The sequence below is a fragment of the Pelodiscus sinensis genome, chromosome 8 (genome assembly GCF_049634645.1).
Source record: "Pelodiscus sinensis isolate JC-2024 chromosome 8, ASM4963464v1, whole genome shotgun sequence".
NCBI lineage: Eukaryota > Metazoa > Chordata > Testudines > Trionychidae > Pelodiscus > Pelodiscus sinensis.
The window spans coordinates 1,245,016-1,269,344 of record NC_134718.1 but is presented as its reverse complement, the minus strand read 5'-3'; the positions used below and the strand labels follow the sequence as shown (position 1 = coordinate 1,269,344).

Sequence of the window (24,329 nt, the reverse complement as noted above, 5' to 3'; positions counted from 1 at the left end):
GCAGAGCCAGCCGGGCGCTGGCGGGGGCCCAGGACACGGGGGGAAGGTGGCAGGGCCGCAGGGTGGGGGACTGGCCTGGGATCGCTCCACCTGCTTTGGACAAAGCCCCAGCACCGGCCAGGCAACTGGGCTACCAGGGCCCTGCAGGGCTGGCAGCAGTCGGGTGGGGGCAGGGGACAGCCCAAGGCGCAGGACGGGGGGGGCCGGTGGGTGGTTGGGGGGGGAGGCAGCCCAAGGCGCAGGACGGGGGGGCTGGTGGGTGGTTGGGGGGGGGCAGCCCAAGGTGCAGGACGGGGGGGGCCGGTGGTGTGGTTGGGGGGGGGCAGCCAAAGGCGCAGGACGGGGGGGGCCGGTGGGTGGTTTGGGGGGAGGCAGCCCAAGGTGCAGGACGGGGGGGGGCGGTGGTGGTTTGGGGGGAGGCAGCCCAAGGCGCAGGACGGGGGGGCTGGTGGGTGGTTGGGGGGGGGCAGCCCAAGGTGCAGGACGGGGGGGGCCGGTGGGTGGTTGGGGGGGGAGGCAGCCTAAAGCGCTGTACTGGGGGGGACAGCCCAAGGCGCAGGACACGGGGGGGCCTGGTGAGTGGCATCTCCCCCCCCCGCCCCGAGGCAGGTTCTCCTTTGGTTCTCAGCCCGGCTGCAACTCTAGGCCCCTCCCCTGCAGCCAGGCCCCGGAGCTGCCCTGCCTGAGGCTGCGCCAGCATGCTCTGCCCCACCCCACGTGTGCTGGGACGGGGGGGGGGCCAGGCTGCTCAGCCCAGTGCCGGGCAGCGCGTCCCTGGGGGGCCGACGCTACGTCTGCAGCTCAGCAGCGGGGCCCTGCTCCCTCTGGGCCCCGGGCCCCCAGCTCCTTTGCACCCCACCAAGCCGCCCGCCCCACGGGCCTCTGCCGCTGTGCCCAGGCCCGGGGCTGCGCGAAGGGGGGGGCAGACGGGGGGCGGGGCCTGTGCCCGCCTCCTGCCCTCGAAACCAAGGGGGGGTTGTTCCGCCCCTCCCGATCCACACGCCTGGCTGGGGCCGCTGCACACAGGGCGGGCGCGGCGGGAGGGGGTGTGCCCAAGGGAAGAGCCTGGCTCATGGGCGGAGCCTCCAGCAGCCCCGCCCCTCTGTCTCTAGCGGCCGTCTCCGGGGCGGGCACCTGGCGCCGCTACATGCACCGGGCGCAGCCGCACTTGCTGGGCCGCTCCACCTCCTCCACGAAGGAGGCGCCGTCGCTGCACTCGAAGGCGACCTTCCGCCGCTTGACGCGCAGCCCCGTGCAGCAGCCCTGGCCCGGGCAGGCGCCCCGGCACTCCAGCCAGGCCACGGGGCGGGCGGGCTGGCAGATGGCGTAGCCCCGCTGCACGCGGGGATGGTCCCGCACCAGCGCCCCCCGGCACGGCGACTCTGCAGGGCCAGAAGGACGGGCACAGTCAGAGCCTGGGGGCGCCGGCACCCCCCACCCGCGGGGCACCCCGGGGCCAGCCTGGGCCGCGGCTCCCGGCCTCGGGGCCGAACGCTCCTTGCGGGGAGGCTGAGGCAGGGGCCGTGCTGGGACCCCCGGGCGCAGCCCAGCTGAGCGGCAGGCTGGTGAGAACAGCCTGGTGGGGGGGGGGTCTGCCAGCGCGGAGGCAGGGCCGGGGGGGCGCTGACCTTGGTCGCACAGCGGGCCGGAGAAGCCGCCGTGGCACTCGCAGGACGCCGCGCCCTGGTGGGACACCTGGCAGTGCCCGTGCGCACACTGCAGGCTGGCGCAGGGGTCGGGCCGCTCCCCCGGCTGGTTGCACAGGGCGCCGCGGTACCCGGCCCGGCACTGGCAGCTGTAGGAGAGCGCGTCGAGGGGCACGCAGGCCCCGTGCACACACCTGCCGGAGCAGACGCAGCCTGAGCCTGCCTGGCAGGGCCTTGTCCCTGGGCTCCCGCCATCCCGGCAGCCCCCCCCCCGTGCCCAGCCCCCACGCGCAGGCCCCCTCTGCCCGCCACGCTCCGCCTGCTCCCTCCCCCGCGGCTGCCCCCCCGTGCCCAGCACACACCGCACGGTGAGCATGTGTCTGCTGCCCTGTGCCTGCCCCACCCAGCCTGGGCCCCCCCGCCCTGCCGGGGCCCCTCAGCCCCGCCCCACAGACCCTGCCCCCCGCCCTGCCGGGGCCCCTCAGCCCCGCCCCACAGACCCTGCCCCCAGCCCTGCCGGGGCCTCTCAGCCCCGCCCCACAGACCCTGCCCCCCGCCCTGCCGGGGTCCCTCAGCCCCGCCCCACAGACCCTGCCCCCCGCCCTGCCGGGGCCCCTCAGCCCCCCCACAGACCCTGCCCCCCAGCCCTGCCGGGCCCCTCAGCCTGCCGGGCCCCTCAGCCCCGCCCCACAGACCCTGCCCCCCGCCCTGCCGGGGCCCCTCAGCCCCGCCCCACAGACCCTGCCCCCCGCCCTGCCGGGGCCCCTCAGCCCCCCCCACAGACCCTGCCGGGGCCCCTCAGCCCCCCCCACAGACCCTGGCCCCCGCCCTGCCGGGGCCCCTCAGCCCCGCCCCACAGACCCTGCCCCCCGCCCTGCCGGAGCCCCTCAGCCCCGCCCCACAGACCCTGCCCCCGCCCTGCCGGGGCCCCCCCATTGTCTAGCCCAGCCGTGGCTGCTCCTGCCCCCCGTGGTGCTTAGCTCTTGGGGGGCCGTGCTCTGCCAGCGGGGCCCCGGCTGCGTGCAGGGGGCTGGGAGGGGCGGCCCAACACTCACTTGTGGGCCTGGCAGGGGCCGTGGGCTGGCTGGTCGCAGTGCGGCCCGGCCCAGCCCGGCTGGCAGTGGCAGAGGGGGCCGTGGGCGGCGTGGGGCTGGCACAGGCCATGCAGACAATGCAGCTTGCGGCAGGGCTCACAGCCCGGCACCACGCCCGGCTGCATCTGCGTCTTGGTGAAGTCCTGCAGCTCCTGGTTGATGTAGAGGTTGCGGATGCAGCCGTGGAAGCTGCTGCTGTTCAGGATCTGCCAGAGGCGGAAGGCGGCCGAGTTCACGTCCAGCGGCATGCCTGGGGGGGCAGGGTGAGCTGGGGGGCGCACGGGGCACTCGCCCCTCCCGCTGCCCTCCCCCCTCCGGCCCCTCCCAGCCAGCCCCCTCCCGACTGCTCCTCTCCCCCTCCGGCCCCTCCCAGCCTGGCCCCCTCCCGCTGCCCTCCTCCCTCCGGCCCCTCCCAGCCCGGCCCCCCAGCTCCACCCGGCCTTGGCACCTCCAGCCTGGCCCCCCCGCCCTGCTGCCTGGTCCCGTTTCCCCCCCTCCGACCCCTCCCAGCCCGGCCCCCCAGCTCCACCCGGCCTTGGCACCTCCCAGCCCGCCCCCCCCCCCGCCCTGCTGCCTGGTCCCGTTTCCCCCCCTCCGACCCCTCCCAGCCCGGCCCCCCCCCGCCCTGCTGCCTGGTCCCGTTTCCCCCCCTCCGACCCCTCCCAGCCCGGCCCCCCCCCGCCCTGCTGCCTGGTCCCGTTTCCCCCCTCCGACCCCTCCCAGCCCGGCCCCCCCCCCCGCCTGCTGCCTGTCCCGTTTCCCCCCCTCCGGCCCCTCCCAGCCCGGCCCCCTCCGCCCTGCTGCCTGGTCCCGTTTCCCCCCCTCCGGCCCTCCCAGCCCGGCCCCCCCGCCCTGCTGCCTGTCCCGTTTCCCCCCCTCCGGCCCCTCCCAGCCCAGCCCCCTCCGCTGCCCTCCTCCCTCCGGCCCCTCCCAGCCCAGCCCCCTCCCGCTGCCCTCCCCCCTCCGGCCCCTCCCAGCCTGGCCCCCTCCCGCTGCCCTCCTCCCTCCGGCCCCTCCCAGCCCGGCCCCCTCCCACTGCCCTCCGGCCCCTCCCAGCCCGGCCCCCCCCCCCCCGCCCTGCTGCCTGGTCCCGTTTCCCCCCCTCCGGCCCCTCCCAGCCCAAGCCCCCTCCCGCTGCCCTCCTCCCTCCGCCCCTCCCAGCCCAGCCCCCTCCCGCTGCCCTCCCCCTCCGGCCCCTCCCAGCCTGGCCCCCTCCCGCTGCCCTCCTCCCTCCGGCCCCTCCCAGCCCGGCCCCCTCCCACTGCCCTCCGGCCCCTCCCAGCCCGGGCCCCCCCCCCCCGCCCTGCTGCCTGGTCCCGTTTCCCCCCCTCCGACCCCTCCCAGCCCGGCCCCCTCCTGCTGCCCTCCTCCTCCGGCCCCCTCCCAGCCGGCCCCCCCCCCGCCCTGCTGCCTGGTCCCGTTTTCCCCCCTCCGACCCCTCCCAGCCCGGCCCCCTCCCGCTGCCCTCCTCCCTCCGACCCCTCCCAGCCCGGCCCCCCTAGCTCCACCCGGCCTTGGCACCTCCCAGCCCGCCCCCCCCCCCCCCGCCCTGCTGCCTGGTCCCGTTTCCCCCCCTCCGACCCTCCAGCCCAGCCCCCTCCCGCTGCCCTCCTCCCTCCGACCCCTCCCAGCCCGGCCCCCCTAGCTCCACCCGGCCTTGGCACCTCCAAGCCCGCCCCCCCCCCCCGCTGCCTGGTCCCGTTTCCCCCCCTCCGACCCCTCCCAGCCCGGGCCCCACCCCTGACCCACCTCCCACGTAGAGCGGGGCCTCACTGCTCAGCCTGTGGGGCTGGCCCGAGCTGTCCATGGTCATGGGGCTGCCGCCGTCGATGGAGAGGTTCAGGCTCTGCTCGAAGGTCACCAGCTCCACCGTGTGGAACTGCCCGTCGTTGACGGTCTCGGCGCTGGGGGCAGGACCAGGCCTTGGTTACTGCCCCACTGGGGCCCGGCCCCCCCGCTGCCCTCCCCCGCCGGGCCCCCCGCTGCCCTCCCCCGCCGGGCCCCCCGCTGCCCTCCCCTCACCACCCCCCCGCTGCCCACCCCCGCTGCCCTCCCCCCGCCGAGCTTCCCGCTGCCCTTCCCCCCACCACCCCCCCACTGCCCACCCCCGCCGGCCCCCCCCGCTGCCCTTCCCCGCCGGGCCCCCCCGCTGCCCTCCCCCCACCAGGCCCCCTCCCCGCTGCCCTTTCCCTGCTGGGCCCCCCGCTGCCCTCCCCCCCGCCGGGCCCCCCCGCCGAGCCCTCCACTGCCCTCCCCCTGCTGGGCCCCTCGCTGTCCTCCCCCCGCCGCCCTCCCCCCGCCGGGCCCCCCCCGCTGCCCTCCCTCCGCCGGGTCCCCTTGCTGCCCTCCCACCGCCCGACCCACGGGGGTTGGGGCCAGAGGGACACCCTGGCGAACAGGGAGGCCACCGGGGGGGCAGAGGGCTGGAGGCGCGGGGGGCCAGGGGGCTGGAGGCCGGGGGGCCAGGGGGCTGGAGGCCGGGGGGGGCTGGAGGCCGGGGGGGCAGGGGGCTGGAGGCCGGGGGGCCAGGGGGCCGGAGGCCAGGGGGCAGGGGGCTGGAGGCGTGGGGGGGGGCAGGAGGCCAGAGGCCGGGGGACAGGGGGCTGGAGGCATGGGGGGGGGCAGGGGGCCGGAGGCCGGGGGACAGGGGGCTGGAGGCGTGGGGGGGGCAGGGGGCCGGAGGCCGGGGGACAGGGGGCCGGAGGCGCGGGGGGCTGGAGGCCGGGGGGCAGGGGGCTGGAGGTGTGGGGGGGGCAGGGGGCCGGAGGCCGGGGGACAGGGGGCCGGAGGCGCGGGGGGCTGGAGGCCGGGGGACAGGGGGCTGGAGGCGTGGGGGGGGCAGGGGGCCGGAGGCCGGGGGACAGGGGGCCGGAGGCGCGGGGGGCCGGAGGCCGGGGGGCAGGGGGCTGGAGGCGTGGGGGGGGGCGGGGGGCCGGAGGCCGGGGGGGGCGGTACCTGTAGATGGCGGAGCTGGGGTAGCTGCCTGGGTCGTAGCTGACCCGCACGTGGCCCTGGTACAGCTCCACCGCCATGTGGTCCCGGTCCCCGTTGTACAGCAGGATCCCGTTGTCCTCCGCCGTGGAGACCTAGCGAGGGGGCGGCTCACGCCATTGGCCCGGCACCTGGCCCCGCCCCCTGGCACCCCCGCAGCCCTGGTACCCAGCACTGCCTCCTGGTACCCATCCCCCCCCCCCCCCCCCCCGCGCTCAGCCCCGCCCCCAGGACCCTGTCTTGCATCCCCCCCCCCTAGGTACTCAGGCTCCCTCCCATGACCCTGTCTTGCATACCTGCCCCCCCACCCCTGGCACACAGCCCTGCCCCTAGGATCCTGTCTTGCATACCTACACCCCCCCAGTGCTCAGCCCTGCCCCCCCATGACCCTGTCTTGCATACCTTCCCCCCCATGACCCTGTCTTGCATACCTTCGCCCCCCCAGTACTCAGCCCCCCCCGGTACTCAGCCCTGCCCCCTATGATCCTGTCTTGCATACCTACACCCCCCCAGTGCTCAGCCCTGCCCCCCCATGACCCTGTCTTGCATTCCCCCCCACGTACTTAGCCCCCCCCATGACCCTGTCTTGCATACCTTCGCCCCCCCGGTACTCAGCCCCCCCCCGGTACTCAGCCCTGCCCCCTATGACCCTGTCTTGCATACCTTTCCCCCCCCCCGGTACTCAGCCCCGCCCCCCCCCATGACCCTGTCTTGCATACCTTCGCCCCCCCGGTACTCAGCCCCCCCCGGTACTCAGCCCTGCCCCCCCCATGACCCTGTCTTGCATACCTTCGCCCCCCCGGTACTCAGCCCCCCCACCGGTACTCAGCCCTGCCCCCCCCATGACCCTGTCTTGCATACCTTCGCCCCCCCGGTACTCAGCCCCCCCCCCGGTACTCAGCCCTGCCCCCCCCATGACCCTGTCTTGCATACCTGCCCCCCCAACCTCCCCGGCACGCAGCCCCAGCTCCTGGGAAGGGGGAGCCCTGCAGCCCCCCCCCAGCGCGGGGGCCGGGGGCCGTACCTGCAGCGTGATGTTGGCCCGGGGCCAGCTCTGCAGGTCCGTGAATTGCAGGTACGTGTCCCGGTCCACGAAGTTGACGCTCAGCAGCTTCTCGCACTGGGGGCCGCCGAAGCCGGGGGGGCAGCGGCAGGCGGCCCGGGCGCCCAGCTCCTCGCAGCTGGCCCCGTTCTGGCAGGCGGCCCGGGCGCAGGGGCCGGGCGGGGCCGGCGGCGGCAGCTCGCACAGCGGCCCGCTGGGGAGAGGGACCCCCGGCACCGGTGAGAGGCGCCCACGAGCCACGGCGGGGAACGGCACAGCCCTGCAGCGGGTCCTGGCGCCGCCCCGCCCTGGGCTCCAGCTGCCCCCCGCCCGCCGGGCCCCTCACCTGTAGCCCTGCGCGCAGAGGCAGGAGTAGCCGTTCACCGCGTCCTGGCACCGGGCCCCGTGCTGGCAGCGGTGGGCCTGGCAGTCGTCCAGGTCCCGGCTGCAGTTCTCCCCCCCGTAGCCAGGGGCACACTCACACCTGGGGGGGCACCTTGTCAGGCCACTGCCTCTGCCCCCCCCCCCGCTGCCCTCGCCCACCTGAGCCACAGGGACGGGGCTTTGTGCGGTGCCTCTGGGCCCAGAGACCCCCCAGCCCCCCACAGCCAGCTCCGGGCCAGGCCGGGACCCAGGGACCTCACTGGGCCCCACAGCCCAGGTGGGGCAGCTCTGCCACCCGCAGGCCCTGGCGCGATGGCTGGGTGTGCCCACACGTGGCACCAGGGGGCAAGAGAGGGACACCCCCCCCCAGGCCGGCTGGGAGGGGCCAGGCTGGAGACACCCCACAGGCCCCCCTCGCCGTGAATTCCCTCCCCTCCCCCGCCGGGGGGGCTCTGTGTGCACAGCGGTGGGTCTGCCCGCACAGGCAGCGCTGGGGGTCAGCCCTGGGGGGCAGGCACTCACCGGGGCCCCTCGGCGGTGACGAGACACTGGGCCCCGGGCCCACAGGGGCCGAGCTCCGCGGAACACGGGTCTGCCGGCTCCTCGCAGGCCTGCCCTGCACGAGAGAGAGCAGCCAGGTCAGCTCACGCCCGCAGCCCCCTGCCCGCTGTGCCCCGGGCCGCGCCAGCCTGACCCGTGCAAGCCGCCTGCAGCCGCGAGACGGGCGGGAGGGAGCCACCGTGGCCCTGGGTCCCCGCGGGGGCTGGGATTCCCCCGTGGCCCTGGGTCCCCGCGGGGGCTGGGATTCCCCCGTGGCCCTGGGATTCCCCCCCGTGTCCCTGGGTCCCAGCGGGGGCTGGGATTCCCCCCGTGGCCCTGGGTCCCCGCGGGGGCTGGGATTCCCCCCGTGGCCCTGGGTCCCCGCGGGGGCTGGGATTCCCCCGTGGCCCTGGGATTCCCCCCCGTGTCCCTGGGTCCCAGCGGGGGCTGGGATTCCCCTGTGGCCCTGGGTCCCCGCGGGGTCTGGGATTCCCCCGTGGCCCTGGGTCCCCGCGGGGTCTGGGATTCCCCCGTGGCCCTGGGTCCCCGCGGGGGCTGGGATTCCCCCGTGGCCCTGGGATTCCCCCCGTGGCCCTGGGTCCCCGCGGGGGCTGGGACTCCCCTGTGGCCCTGGGTCCCCGCGGGGGCTGGGATTCCCCCTGTGTCCCTGGGTCCCCGTGGGGGCTGGGATTCCCCCGTGGCCCTGGGTCCCCGCGGGGGCTGGGATTCCCCCGTGGCCCTGGGTCCCCGCGGGGGCTGGGATTCCCCCGTGGCCCTGGGTCCCCGCGGTGGCTGGGATTCCCCCGTGGCCCTGGGTCCCCACGGTGGCTGGGATTCCCCCGTGGCCCTGGGTTCCCGCGGGGGCTGGGATTCCCCCGTGGCCCCGGGTTCCCGCGGGGGCTGGGATTCCCCCGTGGCCTTGGGTCCCTGCAGGCGCTGGGATTCCCCCGTGGCCCTGGGATTCCCCCCGTGGCCCTGGGTCCCCGCGGGGGCTGGGACTCCCCTGTGGCCCTGGGTCCCCGCGGGGGCTGGGATTCCCCCTGTGTCCCTGGGTCCCCGTGGGGGCTGGGATTCCCCCGTGGCCCTGGGTCCCCGCGGGGGCTGGGATTCCCCCGTGGCCCTGGGTCCCCGCGGGGGCTGGGATTCCCCCGTGGCCCTGGGTCCCCGCGGTGGCTGGGATTCCCCCGTGGCCCTGGGTCCCCACGGTGGCTGGGATTCCCCCGTGGCCCTGGGTTCCCGCGGGGGCTGGGATTCCCCCGTGGCCCCGGGTTCCCGCGGGGGCTGGGATTCCCCCGTGGCCTTGGGTCCCTGCAGGCGCTGGGATTCCCCCCGTGTCCCTGGGATTCCCCCGTGGCCTTGGGTCCCTGCAGGCGCTGGGATTCCCCCCGTGGCCCTGGGTCCCCGCGGGGGCTGGGATTCCCCCGTGGCCCTGGGTCCCCACGGGGGCTGGGATTCCCCCGTGGCCCTGGGTCCCTGCAGGCGCTGGGATTCCCCCGTGGCCCTGGGTCCCCGCGGGGGCTGGGATTCCCCCGTGGCCCTGGGTCCCTGCAGGCGCTGGGATTCCCCCGTGGCCCTTGGGCCCCGCAGGGGCTGGGATTCCCCCGTGGCCCTGGGTCCCTGCGGGGGCTGGGCGAGGTGCCCCGCCACGGGCAGCGGGCAGGGCCAAGTGGGGAGGCTGGCGCAAGGCAGAGACGGGCCCCAGTGGCTGCCGTGCCCAGGGCGAGCGTCAGCGGGCAGTTCCTTGGGGTGCTGCGGAGCCGGGTGTGGGGGAGGCTGTGGCCGTGCCCGATGCACACCACAGGGCCGGCCTCAGCACCCACCCAGCCCTGGGCCCTTCGCCGGCTCCCACAGGCCCGTGGCCCAGGCTGCAGCGGGCGAGTGTCGTCAGCGGGGCTGGGGCCGCCTGCCTGTGCCAGCTGCGGGGTCGCACGAGCTCTGGCGGGCGGCTGGTTCCACGTGGGGCGGGGCCAGCGTCCCCCTGGGGGGGCCCTCCCTCCGAGCCACCCACCCACACAGCCCCCGGCTGGGCACCTGGGAGCCGGCGTCCCAGCGGGGCTGCCCTCCCGCCCGTACCTGTGTAGTGGGGCGGGCACAGACAGGTGTGGTTCCCCAGTCCCTCCACGCAGGTGCCCCCGTTGGCGCAGGCGTGGGCCGGGCAGGCCTCGGGGGCGGCGCTGCAGGTCGGGCCCTCGAATCCTGCTGCACAAAGGCACCTGCCGGCGAGGAAACGGCCCCGGTTCAGGCCGGAGCCGCCCGGCTGGCAAGGCAGAGCCCCGTGTGCGGGCGTGTGCACACTCGGGTGTGCAAAGGGGGCGGGGCTGCTTGGCTGGCTGGGCCCAGTGGCTCAGTCCCCTCCAGCCCGGCTCCGTGCCTGCCTGGCATGGGGCCCAGCTCCCGGCCCCCTTGGCCCGGCCCCCAGCTCCCATCCAGCCACGTGGCTCTCAGCCCTCCCATGCCGGGGCCCTGCAATCGTCTGCTCTGGCCTAGTGGCGCCTGGGGGTGCAGGGAGGGGCCGGGGAACCCCAGGGTGCCGGCAGCAGGCAGGTTCCTGGTGCAGCGTCACACCAGCCTGTGTGGGTGCCCAGCGCCGTCCCCCGCGCCCCGCCGCACTCACGTGACCCCAGCTCCCTCCTGCTCAGGGGGCCGGCAGGTCCCGCCGTTGGCGCAGGGGCTCCGGGAGCAGCCGTCCTCCGGCTCGTCACAGTCCTTGCCCTGGGGGCGGAGAGCACAGCGCTGGGAGCAGGTGCCGCAGGGTCCCGGCCCAGCCCCTTGCCTGGGGCCAACTGAGCCCAGCCGCCCCCCCACCCCGACTTGGACTATTGGCAGGGCCCGGGTCCCCTGCTTGCCTCCTGCTGCCCGGTCATGCCCGCGGCAGGTGCCCGGGCCGGCGGCTCCTCCCCGGCTCACCTTGTACCCGCGGGGGCAGGTGCAGCGGTAGGCGGCCGGCGGGTCGCTGTGGCAGGTGCCTTGGTTCTGACAGGGGCTGGAGAGGCAGGGGTCACACTTGGCCTGGATGCTCAGGGCTGGCGGACCTGGTGGGGGAAGGTCCCAGACCGCAGTGAGGGCGGGTCCCGTGCGCAGGCAGCGGGCACCGGCATCAGCAGCCTGGCACAGCCGCCAGCTGAACCAGGGAGCGTTGGCTGGACGGCGCAGCTCCCTCCAGCCCCGAACGTCTGGCCGGGCAGCCTCGTGGGGAGCCGGGAGCCCCCCACCAACACAGCCGGCCCCGCAGACAGGCCCGGAGAGCAGCCGGCACCAGGCTGATCCCCTGAACCCCCACCCGTCCCGCCCCACTGAGGCCACAGCAAGCCTGGGCCAATAGGGCTGAAGGAAACGGGAGGCGGGGCCACGCGGGCAAGGTGTGACGTGGTGGGGACGCTGCCTACGGCTGTAACCCTGCGGGGCTGCCTCTCGCCGGCCTGGCGCCCCTCCTGCCATTGGGGTCGCCAGATGGTCTCCCAAAAAATACCGGACACGCCCCCCCAGTGCAGCGATCGCAACCCTGCTTGCCAGCTGGGACTCCAGCCGCTCCCCCCGCCCCCGCAATCACGGGCTCCCAGCGCCGATCGTGGCCCCGCCTTCGGCCACTCCCCCCGCCCCCACCAGGCTTCTGTGCAATCACGGGCTCCCAGCGCCGATCGTGGCCCCGCCTTCGGCCACTGCCCCCGCCCCCGCCAGGCTTCTGTGCAATCACGGGCTCCCAGCGCCGATCGTGGCCCCGCCTTCGGCCACTCCCCCCGCTCCCACCGGGCTTCTGTGCAATCACGGGCTCCCAGCGCCGACCGTGGCCCCGCCTTCGGCCACTGCCCCCGCCCCCACCGGGCTTCTGTGCAATCACAGGCTCCCAGCGCCGACCGTGGCCCCGCCTTCGGCCACTGCCCCCGCCCCCACCGGGCTTCTGTGCAATCACGGGCTCCCAGCGCCGATCGTAGGCCCCGCCTTCGGCCACTCCCCCCACCCCCGCCAGGCTTCTGTGCAATCACAGGCTCCCAGCGCCGATCGTGGCCCCGCCTTCGGCCACTGCCCCACGCCCCCCGCCAGGCTTCCGTCCGGTGCGCAGCTGGAAATATCAGAGAACACCGGGACACTGCACGTTGCACATCGCACGTTGCACATCGCACGTGTCCGGTATTCTCTGATATTCGTTACCGGACAAAGAGCACAAATACCGGACTGTCCTGGTAGAATACCGGCCACCTGGCAGCACCACCTGCGATCCTCCAATTCCTTTAGCCGCAGCTCGATCTCCAGCTGCCGCAGCTCCGCCGGGGAGAACCCGCCCGGGACGAACCGCTGCTGGCGGAGCGGAGCCTGGTGGGCACCACGTCTGTCTGGCCGACTCCAGCCCTCCCTCCGGTCTGAGAGTCTGAACCCTCCCAGGGGTGTCTGGCTGCTCCCCGCTGGGACAGGAGCTGGGCCCCTGGACGGGTCATTCTCCTGCAGCCGGGCAATCAGCTGGGCCCTGGTTGCTTTCCCTAGGGGCAGGCCCCTCTCCTTGCACCGCCCCACAAGCTCTGCCGATGCTACAGTGCCCACGACTCCCAGGGAGCAGCCCTCAGTGTGCCAGGCTGCTCGAGCACCACTCCCCGTCCTGGGGGGACGGGACACTGCTTCCCCGCGGCCACACTCGGGGTAAGCCGCCTGCCCCGCCGCTTCCTGACTCACTTCTCTGCCTCCAGCGCCTGGCTCTTGCGAGCCCCCTTCCTTCTACTGTGCTCAGGCACTTACTCCATGGGTACAGGCCATCCCACCGCTGGCACCACTGCAGCGGGGGGCCCCCAACTCTGCACCCCCGTCTACAGCCAGAGGGGACGCTCCGCCGGCCAGCAGAGTTGAAAGTTTTACTGGGTCTCAGAGACACGTGGCATAGGATCGGTCCTTAGCACCGGCACCAGAGCAGCAGGCCTTATTCCTCTTGGGGGGGAGGGGGCTCACGGGCCCTGACCCCCCTTCCCTGCTCTAAAGCCTCCTCACCCCTCCTAGCCCCTACTCCCAGGCCCCATTCCCAGCCTGGTGACAGCCCCCGCCTGTGTCCTGTGTCCCTCTGCCTGGAAAGAGCCTGGCTCTCCGGTGATGTGGGCCCAATCCACATCTGGAGTGAGTCACCGGGAACAAGCCCAGCAGAGCGGCCAGTGTCCTGTCTGCTGACAGTGGTCAGGGCCAAGCGCCCCAGAGGGTGTGATCACAACAGGGAACCAGCACGTGATCCCTCCCCTTTCCAGACACACAGCTGGCCAGGGACAACCAGTCCTCCCATGCTGGCCAACAGCCATTGATGGCCCCAACCTCCATGAGTCTATCCAGATCTTTTTTTGAACCCTGTTAAAGTTCTAGCCTTCACCGCATCCTCTGGCGAGGAGTTCCACAGGTTGTGCGCTGCGTGAAGAAAAACTTCCTTTGGTTGTTTTAACCCTGCTGCCTGTTCATTGCAGGTGGTCACTCCTAGTTCTTATATTGTGGAATAAGTAAATACTTTTCCTTAGTCACTTTTTGCACCCTACTTATGAGTGTATAGATCGCTATTGTGTCCCCCGTTGGTCTTTTCAGCTTAGAACAGAGGAGACTCAGTCTTTTTATCTCTCGTCACATGGACCCGCTCCAAACACCTCAGCATTCTTGTTGCCCTTTTCTGAACCTTTTCCAAAGCAAGAGATCTTGTTTGAGATGCGGCGCCCACGTCTGTGCGCAGCGTTCAGGGTGTGGGCGTCCCTGGGTTTTATACAGAGGCAAAATATCTTCTCTGTCGTATCCTCTGGCCCTTCGTTAATGATTCCCAGCGTCCTGCTTGCAGAGAACACTCCACAGAGACTCCGCGCTCTCCCCTACACGTACAGCCAGGCACAAAGCAGCCAGCACCCCCTACTGCACACAAGGGCTGAGGGGGGGAGATTCCAAGCGCTGCTACGGGCCAGGGACCGACCGGCAGAGCAGCCCAGCCCAGCCGCGGCGGCCAGGGGTCACTGTGTTCCTGTGGGGCTGGGCGGGAGGCAGGGGCCGGGCAGGCTCTCTGGCTGTGCTGGGCTGCCTGGCACGGTCCCTCCCGGCCCCAGCGCCTGTTGCTCTTCGCTGCCCCGGACATGCAGGCCGGGGAGGGACTTAGCCACATGCAGGAGGGATCTCAGCCGGGCGTAGAGCTCAGGCTCCCAGCCCGGCACGACCCCCAGCCCGGCACACGACCCCCAGCCCGGCACAGGACCCCCAGCCTGGCAGGACCCCCAGCCCGGCACACGACCCTCAGCCCGGCACAGGACCCCCAGCCCGGCACAGGACCCCCAGCCCGGCACACGACCCCCAGCCCGGCACACGACCCCCAGCCCGGCACAGGACCCTCAGCCCGGCACAGGACCCCCAGCCTGGCACACGACCCCCAGCCCGGCACAGGACCCCCAGCCTGCGACCTGCCCAGCCCATGTGCTCGGTGTGCCCACGGGCCAGGCCAGGCGTTGCACAGGGCCCCTCACCTGGCACTCAAACTTCTTGGCGGGGGTGGTGAGCAGCAGCTTGCCTTCCATGTGGGGCGGGCCGGCGCAGCGGGCGATGCCCGGCTCCTTGTAGCCCGTCTTCACCCAGCTGGAGAGCCAGCGCAGGTGGCAGCTGCAGTGCAGGGGGTTGGCCCCGATGGCGCTGGGCGGGGGGGAACAAAGCCGAGTGAGCGAGAGCCGGCCCAGCCCGGGAACAGCTGCCCTGCCGCTCGGACCCGGCCGGGGCGTGTGCCGGGGAGACCTTGGCGAGAGCCCTGGATTTGTGAACAAGACAGCTGCCCTGCCCTCCCCGACCGCCAGGGACACGGGGCTCCTGGCCTCCCCCGCCCCCCCCGACTGCCCAGAGACACGGGGCTCCTGGCCTCCCCCGCCCCCCCCGACTGCCCAGAGACACGGGGCTCCTGGCCTCCCCCGCCCCCCCCGACTGCCCAGAGACACGGGGCTCCTGGCCTCCCCCGCCCCCCCCGACTGCCCAGAGACACGGGGCTCCTGGCCTCCCCCGCCCCCCCCCGACTGCCCAGAGACACGGGGCTCCTGGCCTCCCCCGCCCCCCCCCCGACTGCCCAGAGACACGGGGCTCCTGGCCTCCCCCGCCCCCCCCCCGACTGCCCAGAGACACGGGGCTCCTGGCCTCCCCCGCCCCCCCCCGACTGCCCAGAGACACGGGGCTCCTGGCCTCCCCCGCCCCCCCCCGACTGCCCAGAGACACGGGGCTCCTGGCCTCTCCCGCCCGCCCCGCCCGCCCAGGGTCTGTCTACACTACCCCCTAGTTCAAACTAGCGGGGTAATGTAGTCATACGGAGTTGCAAATGAAGCCCGGGATTTGAATTTCCCGGGCTTCATTTGCATAAGCCGGGCGCCGCCATTTTTAAATGCCGGCTAGTTCGGACTGCGTGCCCGCGGCTACACGCAGCTACACGCGGCTACACGCGACACGGACTAGCTAGTTCGGATTAGGCTTCCTATTCGAACTAGCTGTACTCCTCGTTCCACGAGTGTAGACATACCCCCAGGGACACAGGGCTCCTGGCCTCTCCCGCCCCTCCCCCCCGCCCACCCCGACCGCCCAGAGACACAGGGCTCCTGGCCTCTCCCGCCCCACCCCCCCGCCCACCCCGACCGCCCAGGGACACAGGGCTCCTGGCCTCTCCCGCCCCTCCCCCCCGCCCACCCCGACCGCCCAGGGACACAGGGCTCCTGGCCTCTCCCGCCCCTCCCCCCCCGCCCACCCCGACCGCCCAGGGACACAGGGCTCCTGGCCTCCCCCACCCCGACCGCCCAGGGACACAGGGCTCCTGGCCTCCCCCGCCCCTCCCCCCGCCCACCCCGACCGCCCAGGGACACAGGGCTCCTGGCCTCTCCTGCCCCCCCCCACCCCAGGACTCTCTCTGCCCCTCCTGCACACGGGGGGCGGGCTCCCCCTCCCTCCCTCCAAAGCGCCCCCAGCACACTCCCAAAGCAGCCAGGCGCTCCTGGAGGTTTGGGCTCGGGGGCCTAGCAGGCAGCGCCCTGCATGCTGGCGGCCAGTGGGCGCTGCCGGGCCACCCAACGCCGGTGGGCATGGCGAGGACAAGGGTGCAGTGCCATGGCTCCTCCTGCAGGGGGCACACAGCTCCCACAAATTGGGCTCCAGCCCCTGCCCGGAGCCTGGGCGCCAGCTGGGAGGGAGGGGGATCCCGGAGCCTGGGCGCCAGCTAGGAGGGAGGGGGATCCCGGAGCCTGGGCGCCAGCTAGGAGGGAGGGGGATCCCGGAGCCAGGCGACTGCCTGTCGGGGGACGTTCCCCTGGAGGCTTCGCACCGACGCTCCGAGGGCCCAGGCCCAGGCGCCGTAGGACGGAGACGGCAGGTCCTGGCTCCGGGATCCGTTCCCCAGGCAGCCTCTCTCCGGGAGACCCCTCCCCAGGAGCCTGGGTCTCTCCCCTGGGAGCCCTCGTCCTGGGCCCAGGGGCGTGGGCCTGCGAGGCTGGCAGGAGGCAGCTGGAGAGCGAGGGCCGCACGGTCCCGCAGCGCAGGGCCTGGAGCAGCTGGGCCCCTCTGCACGGACCAGGCCCACGCCCGCAGCGAGCGAATCCATCGTCAGCTGGCCCAGAGCCCTGTGGCGGGGCCGGGCAGAGCAGGGCGGCATCGTGGTGCAGCGCCAAGCCAGCCCAGGCCTCGGCCAGGCGAGCGCGCCAGGCTGCAGGGGGGCTGGAACGGTCCCGGGGTGGCCTGACGGCTCCGACCCCGAAGGCAAAGGACCCGCCCGGGCACGATCCTGCTCTTTGGGCGCCCGACGGGGCTGGTGGCCTGAGGGAGCCTCCCCGCTCAGCCGGGCCCCGGGCCCCGGGCGCTACTCACAGGTGGGACAAGGAGCTGGCGTCGGCGAAGAGGCCCTCGGGCAGGCTGGAGATGTTGTTGCCGTGCAGAGACCTGTGGGACCAGGCTGTTAGCCAGCGCGGGCCCCTGCGCCCCGGGGCCCCTGGCATTCCCAGCCTGCTCGCCCGCCCGGCGGGGGCCCCCTGATCCCCGGGGCCCCTGGCATTCCCAGCCTGCTCGCCCACCCGGCGGGGGCCCCCTGCGCCCCGGGGCCCCTGGCATTCCCAGCCTGCTCGCCAGCCCGGCGGGGGCCCCCTGATCCCCGGGGCCCCTGGCATTCCCAGCCTGCTCGCCCGCCCGGCGGGGGCCCCTTGCGCCCCGGGGCCCCTGGCATTCCCAGCCTGCTCGCCCACCCGGCGGGGGCCCCCTGCGCCCCGGGGCCCCTGGCATTCCCAGCCTGCTCGCCCGCCCGGCGGGGGCCCCCTGCGCCCTGGGCCCCTGGCATTCCCAGCCTGCTCGCCCGCCCGGCGGGGGCCCCCTGATCCCCGGGGCCCCTGGCATTCCCAGCCTGCTCGCCAGCCCGGCGGGGGCCCCCTGATCCCCGGGGCCCCTGGCATTCCCAGCCTGCTCGCCCGCCCGGCGGGGGCCCCCTGCGCCCCGGGGCCCCTGGCATTCCCAGCCTGCTCGCCCACCCGGCGGGGGCCCCCTGCGCCCCGGGGCCCCTGGCATTCCCAGCCTGCTCGCCCACCCGGCGGGGGCCCCCTGATCCCCGGGGCCCCTGGCATTCCCAGCCTGCTCGCCCACCCGGCGGGGGCCCCCTGCGCCCCGGGGCCCCTGGCATTCCCAGCCTGCTCGCCCACCCGGCGCGGGCCCCCTGATCCCCGGGGCCCCTGGCATTCCCAGCCTGCTCGCCCGCCCGTCGGGGGCCCCCTGCGCCCCGGGGCCCCTGGCATTCCCAGCCTGCTCGCCCGCCCGGCGGGGGCCCCCTGCGCCCCGGGGCCCCTGGCATTCCCAGCCTGCTCGCCAGCCCGGCGGGGGCCCCCTGATCCCCGGGGCCCTTGGCATTCCCAGCCTGCTCGCCCGCCCGGCGGGGGCCCCCTGCGCCCTGGGCCCCTGGCATTCCCAGCCTGCTCGCCCGCCCGGCGGGGGCCCCCTGATCCCCGGGGCCCCTGGCATTCCCAGCCTGCTCGCCCGCCCGGCGGGGGCCCCCTGATCCCCGGGGCCCCTGGCATTCCCAGCCTGCTCGCCAGCCCGGCGGGGGCCCCCTGATCCCCGGGGCCCTTGGCATTCCCAGCCTGCTCGCCCGCCCGGCGGGGGCCCCCTGCGCCCCGGGCCCCTGGCATTCCCAGCCTGCTCGCCCGCCCGGCGCGGGCCCCCTGATCCCTGGGCCCCTGGCATTCCCAGCCTGCTCGCCCGCCCCGGCGGGGGCCCCCTGATCCCCGGGGCCCCTGGCATTCCCAGCCTGCTCGCCCGCCCGGCGGGGGCCCCCTGCACCTCGGGCCCCTGGCATTCCCAGCCTGCTCGCCCGCCCGGCGGGGGCCCCCTGCGCCTCGGGCCCCTGGCATTCCCAGCCTGCTCACCCGCCCGGCACGGGCCCCCTGATCCCCGGGGCCCCTGGCATTCCCAGCCTGCTCGCCCACCCGGCGGGGGCCCCCTGCGCCCCGGGGCCCCTGGCATTCCCAGCCTGCTCGCCAGCCCGGCGGGGGCCCCCTACTCCCCAGGGCCCCTGGCATTCCCAGCCTGCTCACCCGCCCGGCGCGGGCCCCCTGATCCCGGGGCCCCTGGCATTCCCAGCCTGCTCACCCGCCCGGCGGGGGCCCCCTACTCCCCAGGGCCCCTGGCATTCCCAGCCTGCTCACCCGCCCGGCACGGGCCCCCTGATCCCCGGGGCCCCTGGCATTCCCAGCCTGCTCGCCCACCCGGCGGGGACCCCCTGCGCCCCGGGCCCCTGGCATTCCCAGCCTGCTCGCCCGCCCGGCGCGGGCCCCCTGATCCCTGGGGCCCCTGGCATTCCCAGCCTGCTCGCCCACCTGGCGCGGGCCCCCTGCACCCCGGGGCCCCTGGCATTCCCAGCCTGCTCACCCGCCCGGCGGGGACCCCCTGCGCCCCGGGGCCCCTGGCATTCCCAGCCTGCTCGCCCGCCCGGCGGGGGCCCCCTGCACCCCGGGGCCCCTGGCATTCCCAGCCTGCTCGCCCGCCCGGCGGGGGCCCCCTGCACCCCGGGGCCCCTGGCATTCCCAGCCTGCTCGCCCGCCCGGCGGGGGCCCCCTGCGCCCCGGGCCCCTGGCATTCCCAGCCTGCTCGCCCGCCCGGCGGGGGCCCCCTGCGCCCCGGGCCCCTGGCATTCCCAGCCTGCTCGCCCGCCCGGCGGGGGCCCCCTGCGCCCTGGGCCCCTGGCATTCCCAGCCTGCTCGCCCGCCCGGCGGGGGCCCCCTGCGCCCCGGGCCCCTGGCATTCCCAGCCTGCTCGCCTGCCGAAAAGGCGGCAGCAGCCCCGCGCTTTGCCTGTCTGCAGCCCACAGATGCCCCGTTCACTGGCACTGCACAGAATGTGCCTGGCACCTCCCCCCACCCCCGCCCCGAGCCAAGAGGGACCCACGTCCTCAAGCCGCGCCTCTCACCCCGGATCCCCCCCCAGGCCCTGCCCAGGCCCCCACTTACAGCAGCCGCAGCGCCCGGAGCCCCTCGAAGGCCAGCGGGGGGATGCAGCGCAGCGCGTTGTAGCTGAGGATCCTGGGGAGGCAGGAACCGGCCGTCAGGGCCCAACACGCAGGCTGCCCCGCCCCCGCCGTGCCATTCGCCGTCACCCCTCCCCGGGCACAGACCCGGCCCCTGGGCGCCCTCGAGCGGCGCCGCCCGGGGCCTGTTGGCTGCAGCCCCCCCCCCCCCCCCGGCGCAGGACTCACAGCGTGGTGAGCTGGCTCATGTTGCTGAAGGACGAGTTGCTCAAGGAGCTGATCTTGTTGTTGCTCAAGTCCCTGGAAAACAGGAGCACGGCCAGGGGTCAACCGGGGGGGCCACGGCGTCCCACGCTGCCCCGCTCCCGCCCGGGGGGGCCACGGCGTCCCACGCTGCCCCGCTCCCGCCCAGGGGGGCCACGGCGTCCCACGCTGCCCCGCTCCCGCCCGGGGGGGCCACGGCGTCCCACGCTGCCCCGCTCCCGCCCGGGGGGGCCACGGCGTCCCACGCTGCCCCGCTCCCGCCCGGGGGGGCCACGGCGTCCCTTGCTGCCCCGCTCCCGCCCGGGGGGGCCACGGCGTCCCTTGCTGCCCCGCTCCCGCCCGGGGGGGCCACGGCGTCCCACGCTGCCCCACTCCCGCCCGGGGGGGCCACGGCGTCCCTTGCTGCCCCGCTCCCGCCCGGGGGGGCCACGGCGTCCCACGCTGCCCCGCTCCCGCCCGGGGGGGCCACGGCGTCCCACGCTGCCCCCCTCCCGCCCGGGGGGGCCACGGCGTCCCACGCTGCCCCGCTCCCCGCTCCCGCCCGGGGGGGCCACGGCGTCCCACGCTGCCCCGCTCCCCACTCCCGCCCGGGGGGGCCACGGCGTCCCTCGCTGCCCCGCTCCCCGCTCCCCGCCTGGGGGGGCCACGGCGTCCCACGCTGCCCCGCTGCCCGCTCCCGCCCAGGGGGGCCACGGCGTCCCTCGCTGCCCCGCTCCCTGCTCCCGCCCGGGGGGCCACGGCGTCCCTCGCTGCCCCGCTCCCTGCTCCCGCCCGGGGGGGCCACGGCGTCCCTCGCTGCCCCGGTCCCTGCTCCCGCCCGGGGGGGCCACGGCATCCCTCGCTGCCCCGCTCCCTGCTCCCGCCCGGGGGGCCACGGCGTCCCTCGCTGCCCCGCTCCCTGCTCCCGCCCGGGGGGGCCACGGCATCCCTCGCTGCCCCCGCTCCCTGCTCCCGCCCGGGGGGCCACGGCATCCCTCGCTGCCCCGCTCCCTGCTCCCGCCCGGGGGCCACGGCGTCCCTCGCTGCCCCGCTCCCTGCTCCCGCCCGGGGGGCCACGGCGTCCCTCGCTGCCCCGCTCCCTGCTCCCGCCCGGGGGGCCACGGCATCCCTCGCTGCCCCGCTCCCTGCTCCCGCCCGGGGGGCCACGGCGTCCCTCGCTGCCCCGCTCCCTGCTCCCGCCCGGGGGGCCACGGCGTCCCACGCTTCCCTGGTTCTTGATCACTGCATGTCTCCAACCCAGCGATTGGGACTGCGAGGCTCGGGGCCCCCTCCCCCTGCAGTGGGGCGCTCCAGCCACACTGCACCTCAGGCCTTAGCTGGGGCAGGGCCGTGCGGGTGAATTTGACCCACAGAGAGGGCCCAGAATACCCCAGAGCCATCCTCACACAGCACAGAGCTGCACAGGGCACCGCTGGGTCCTAGTGCCCCCCCCCTCGCCCGGCCCTTCCTGGGCAGAGCGGCCAGGTGCCTGAGAGTGACTCAGCTGCAGGCGCGTGGCAGCGCCCTGGGCCCGTGGCAGCCGTCCCGGGGCAAGGAAGCCATTTCCCAGGCGTGGCCAAGCCCAGCTCCGGCCGCCAGCCTGGTTGGTGTACAAGCGGCGTGACCGCGATGTCATCGGTGCGGGGCTGGCGCAGACACAGTCACAGCCCTGGACACCGTCCCGCCTGGACGCCCGCAAGTAGCACTGCCGGCCCCGCGGCCGCGCCGCCCTGGAATGCCCTGCCCTGGGCGTGGCTCTCACGCCGGGCACGTGGCAGGGACGCTGAGCAGCGCCCGGAGCGCGGTGGCAGGATTCCTGGTGGGCACCAGCTGGGGCAGAGCAACGCGCCCCCTGCCCGCCGGGCGGCTGGACGCTCAGGGGCTGTTTCCACCACAGCCGGCTGCCCCTTCCCGAGAGCCCGGGGCTAGGAGGTGGGCGGGCCTGGGCCAGGGGAGAGGCAAGACACAGGCGGGGGCTGGGTAGCCGGAGCCCGGCGAATTTCCTGGCCCACGGGACAGCATGAACGCTGCGGGGCCATGCCCTGTGCCCTCACCCCCTGCACAGGCGGGTCTGCGCCGGCAGGAGCAGGGCTCCGATCCCGGCTCTGCCCACCCAGCCCACGGGACCTGCAGGCAGCCGGGCCGGGTACTCACACCAGCTGCAGGTGTCTGAAGGAGGACAGCTCCCCAGGGACCCGGCTGAGCTGGTTGCCATCTAGGTACCTGCAAGAGACCACAGGCCTGTCACCGGCCGCGCTGGCTCCTGGGGCCCCGGCCCTGCACAGAGACCCCCACCCCCGGCCGAGCGGAGCAGGGGGCGCGAGGCTGAGTCTGTGCCAGGGTTCGTCGGTCTGTGATGTGAGCAGGCCCACGCGTGTGAGCGTGCACATGTGCAGGGGCACGTGCGAGCGCACATGCTTGTGCAGGCACACGTACAGCTGTGGCCCTGCACGTATACATGTGGGTCTGCCACTCCGCGGGTGCCGGTCTGGGGGCGCCCATGTGCTAGTCTGTGTTGTGCCAGCTGGGACCCGCCCCCTGCACCACCTGGCACCTCCTGCAGGGTCGCCCCCGCCCCCTGGGGTGCCCTGTCCTACGTGACACACAAGGGCTGGGGCCCATCCCGCCCGATCCGCCCCGCAGAGCCGCACAGCGCCCCCTGCTGGGCACTAGCAGGACAAGCCGCCCTGGGACGGGTGCCATGTGCCTGTGCAGGCGTGTGCGTGTGCGTGTGCGGCGATGGCTGGACACGCGTGTGCATGTTCTCGCCCCTGCTGCTGGCCCCGCACTGGAGCCGCCCTGCTCGGCCGCCCTGGCCCCCTCTCTGGCCCTGGGAGCCCGTTTCCACCTCCGGGGCGGCCCAGGGCTGCGTGGGTCCAGCTGACCTGGGAGTGGGACCTGCCCTCAGTGGGTCTGGGAGGCCGGGGGGGCCTGCGTCGGGGGCACTCACAGCTCCGTGACATTCTTCGGGATCCCCTTGGGCAGGGCCGAGAGATGCTTGTTGCTGCAGCGAACGACGGTGTCCAGGCAGCTGCACTCCTGGGGGCACTGCGGCCGCGGGGCACAGCCCGGCTCCTCCTGGCCTGCGGGGCGGAGGGCAGACAGAGCAGTCACGGCCCCGCCCTGCTGTGGGCCTGCACCATGTCCTGGAGCCGCTGGGACCACGGGCTGCCCCAGCCTAGAGCCGCTGGGACCACGGCTGCCCCAGCCTAGAGCCGCTGGGACCACGGGCTGCCCCGCCTAGAGCCGCTGGGACCACGGGCTGCCCCGCCTAGAGCCGCTGGGACCACGGGCTGCCCCGCCTAGAGCCGCTGGGACCACGGGCTGCCCCAGCCTAGAGCCGCTGGGACCACGGGCTGCCCCAGCCTAGAGCCGCTGGGACCACGGGCTGCCCCAGCCTAGAGCCGCTGGGACCACGGGCTGCCCCAGCCTAGAGCCGCTGGGACCACGGGCTGCCCCGCCTAGAGCCGCTGGGACCACGGGCTGCCCCGCCTAGAGCCGCTGGGACCACGGGCTGCCCCGCCTAGAGCCGCTGGGACCACGGGCTGCCCCAGCCTAGAGCCGCTGGGACCACGGGCTGCCCCGCCTAGAGCCGCTGGGACCACGGGCTGCCCCCGCCTAGAGCCGCTGGGACCACGGGCTGCCCCAGCCTAGAGCCGCTGGGACCACGGGCTGCCCCAGCCTAGAGCCGCTGGGACCACAGGCTGCCCCAGCCTAGAGCCGCTGGGACCACGGGCTGCCCCAGCCTAGAGCCGCTGGTACCACGGGCTGCCCCAGCCTAGAGCCGCTGGGTCCGTAGGCTGCCCCCGCACTGCATGGCCAGGCCCCTGCCCCGACCCTCCTAGACAAACACCCACCGGAGTTAGAAGTGGCCGGTGCTGGAGACTCCACCTCCCTCCCCTCCCCCCGGGCCCTGGCGCCTGGGACTACGCGTCTTCCCGGCACAAGCCCCCACTGCCCCTGCGAGTGTCGGGGGGGGGGCTGTACACCCTCTGGCTGGGCATCCACTGGGGGCCGAGTTGGGCCGTGGGTGACCCCTGCTGGCCGGTGGCTGTAGCACTGCCCGGGGGGAGGGGGGGGGCTGTACACCCTCTGGCTGGGCATCCACTGGGGGCCGAGTTGGGCCGTGGGTGACCCCTGCTGGCCGGTGGCTGTAGCACTGCCCGGGGGGGGGGGAGGCCCTGGCCTAGCAACTTCTCACCTGGCAGGGGAGGGTGTGAAGGAAGGAAGGGGGGACCTGGGGGTTGAGTGACCCAGGGCTGAGGGGGGCGGGGCAGTCTGGGCTGGGCAAACACGAAGAGAAGGGGCTGAGCCGAGTGCGGGGTCAGGGCCTGTCCCCCCCACGGGGCCTGGGGCTGCCTGCCCCCTGCTCCCCCGTCCCCAAGGCGCCCGGGCCGCGCTGTATCCGCAGCAGCAATGACCCGCCCTACTCTACCGGCCGGCGGATCCCGTCTGGCTGCAGGGTCGGGGTCCCCGGCGCCGTCACACGCCCCCCGTAAGCGACTCTCGGTGGGGCTCCGGGAGCCCGTCACCGCGGGGCAGGCTCCAGCCTCTCCTCAGTCGAGAGGCTCCACTCCGAGGCCTCCCACCGCCAGCTCCCTCCTGCCCTGTGGGCCCCAGACGGGCAGCTCTCCGGCAGCCATGGCCACGGGGCGCCTGGGATCACGCCTGGGCCCCAGCACAGCCCGGCTCTCCGCTCCCACGGCAGGCACCGGCCCCCGGCGCCCTGCCCTGCTTGCACCCTCCGGCAGTGTCTGCCGCTCCCCGGCCCTCGTGTCACCGGCGCACGTTGCGCTTTCTTCCCGTTCCCGGCACCGGCCAAACCACCCCTGCCCTGTGACTCCGCCCCCAGCCCAGAGACTCCGCCCCCAGCCCTGCCTTCTGACTCCGCCCCCATCTCAGCCCTGCGACTCCGCCCCCAGCCCTGTGCGCGC

At 75.2% G+C, this 24,329-nt stretch overlaps 1 protein-coding gene across 1 annotated transcript in view; it reads right to left on the bottom strand.

The window, feature by feature from the left end:
- Positions 1 to 443: 443 nt before the first annotated feature.
- SLIT1 (slit guidance ligand 1) overlaps positions 444 to 24,329 on the bottom strand; it is an 85,186-nt gene continuing 61,300 nt past the window's right edge. Inside the window, 17 exon segments of the mRNA XM_075934482.1 lie at positions 444 to 1,382; positions 1,629 to 1,840; positions 2,702 to 2,990; positions 4,490 to 4,644; positions 5,696 to 5,826; positions 6,756 to 6,987; positions 7,120 to 7,257; positions 7,680 to 7,773; positions 9,771 to 9,910; positions 10,312 to 10,409; positions 10,605 to 10,731; positions 14,160 to 14,321; positions 16,518 to 16,589; positions 19,136 to 19,207; positions 19,381 to 19,452; positions 21,550 to 21,618; positions 22,346 to 22,478. Coding sequence (XP_075790597.1) covers positions 1,144 to 1,382; positions 1,629 to 1,840; positions 2,702 to 2,990; positions 4,490 to 4,644; positions 5,696 to 5,826; positions 6,756 to 6,987; positions 7,120 to 7,257; positions 7,680 to 7,773; positions 9,771 to 9,910; positions 10,312 to 10,409; positions 10,605 to 10,731; positions 14,160 to 14,321; positions 16,518 to 16,589; positions 19,136 to 19,207; positions 19,381 to 19,452; positions 21,550 to 21,618; positions 22,346 to 22,478 — 2,435 coding nt within the window. The 3' untranslated portion in view covers positions 444 to 1,143.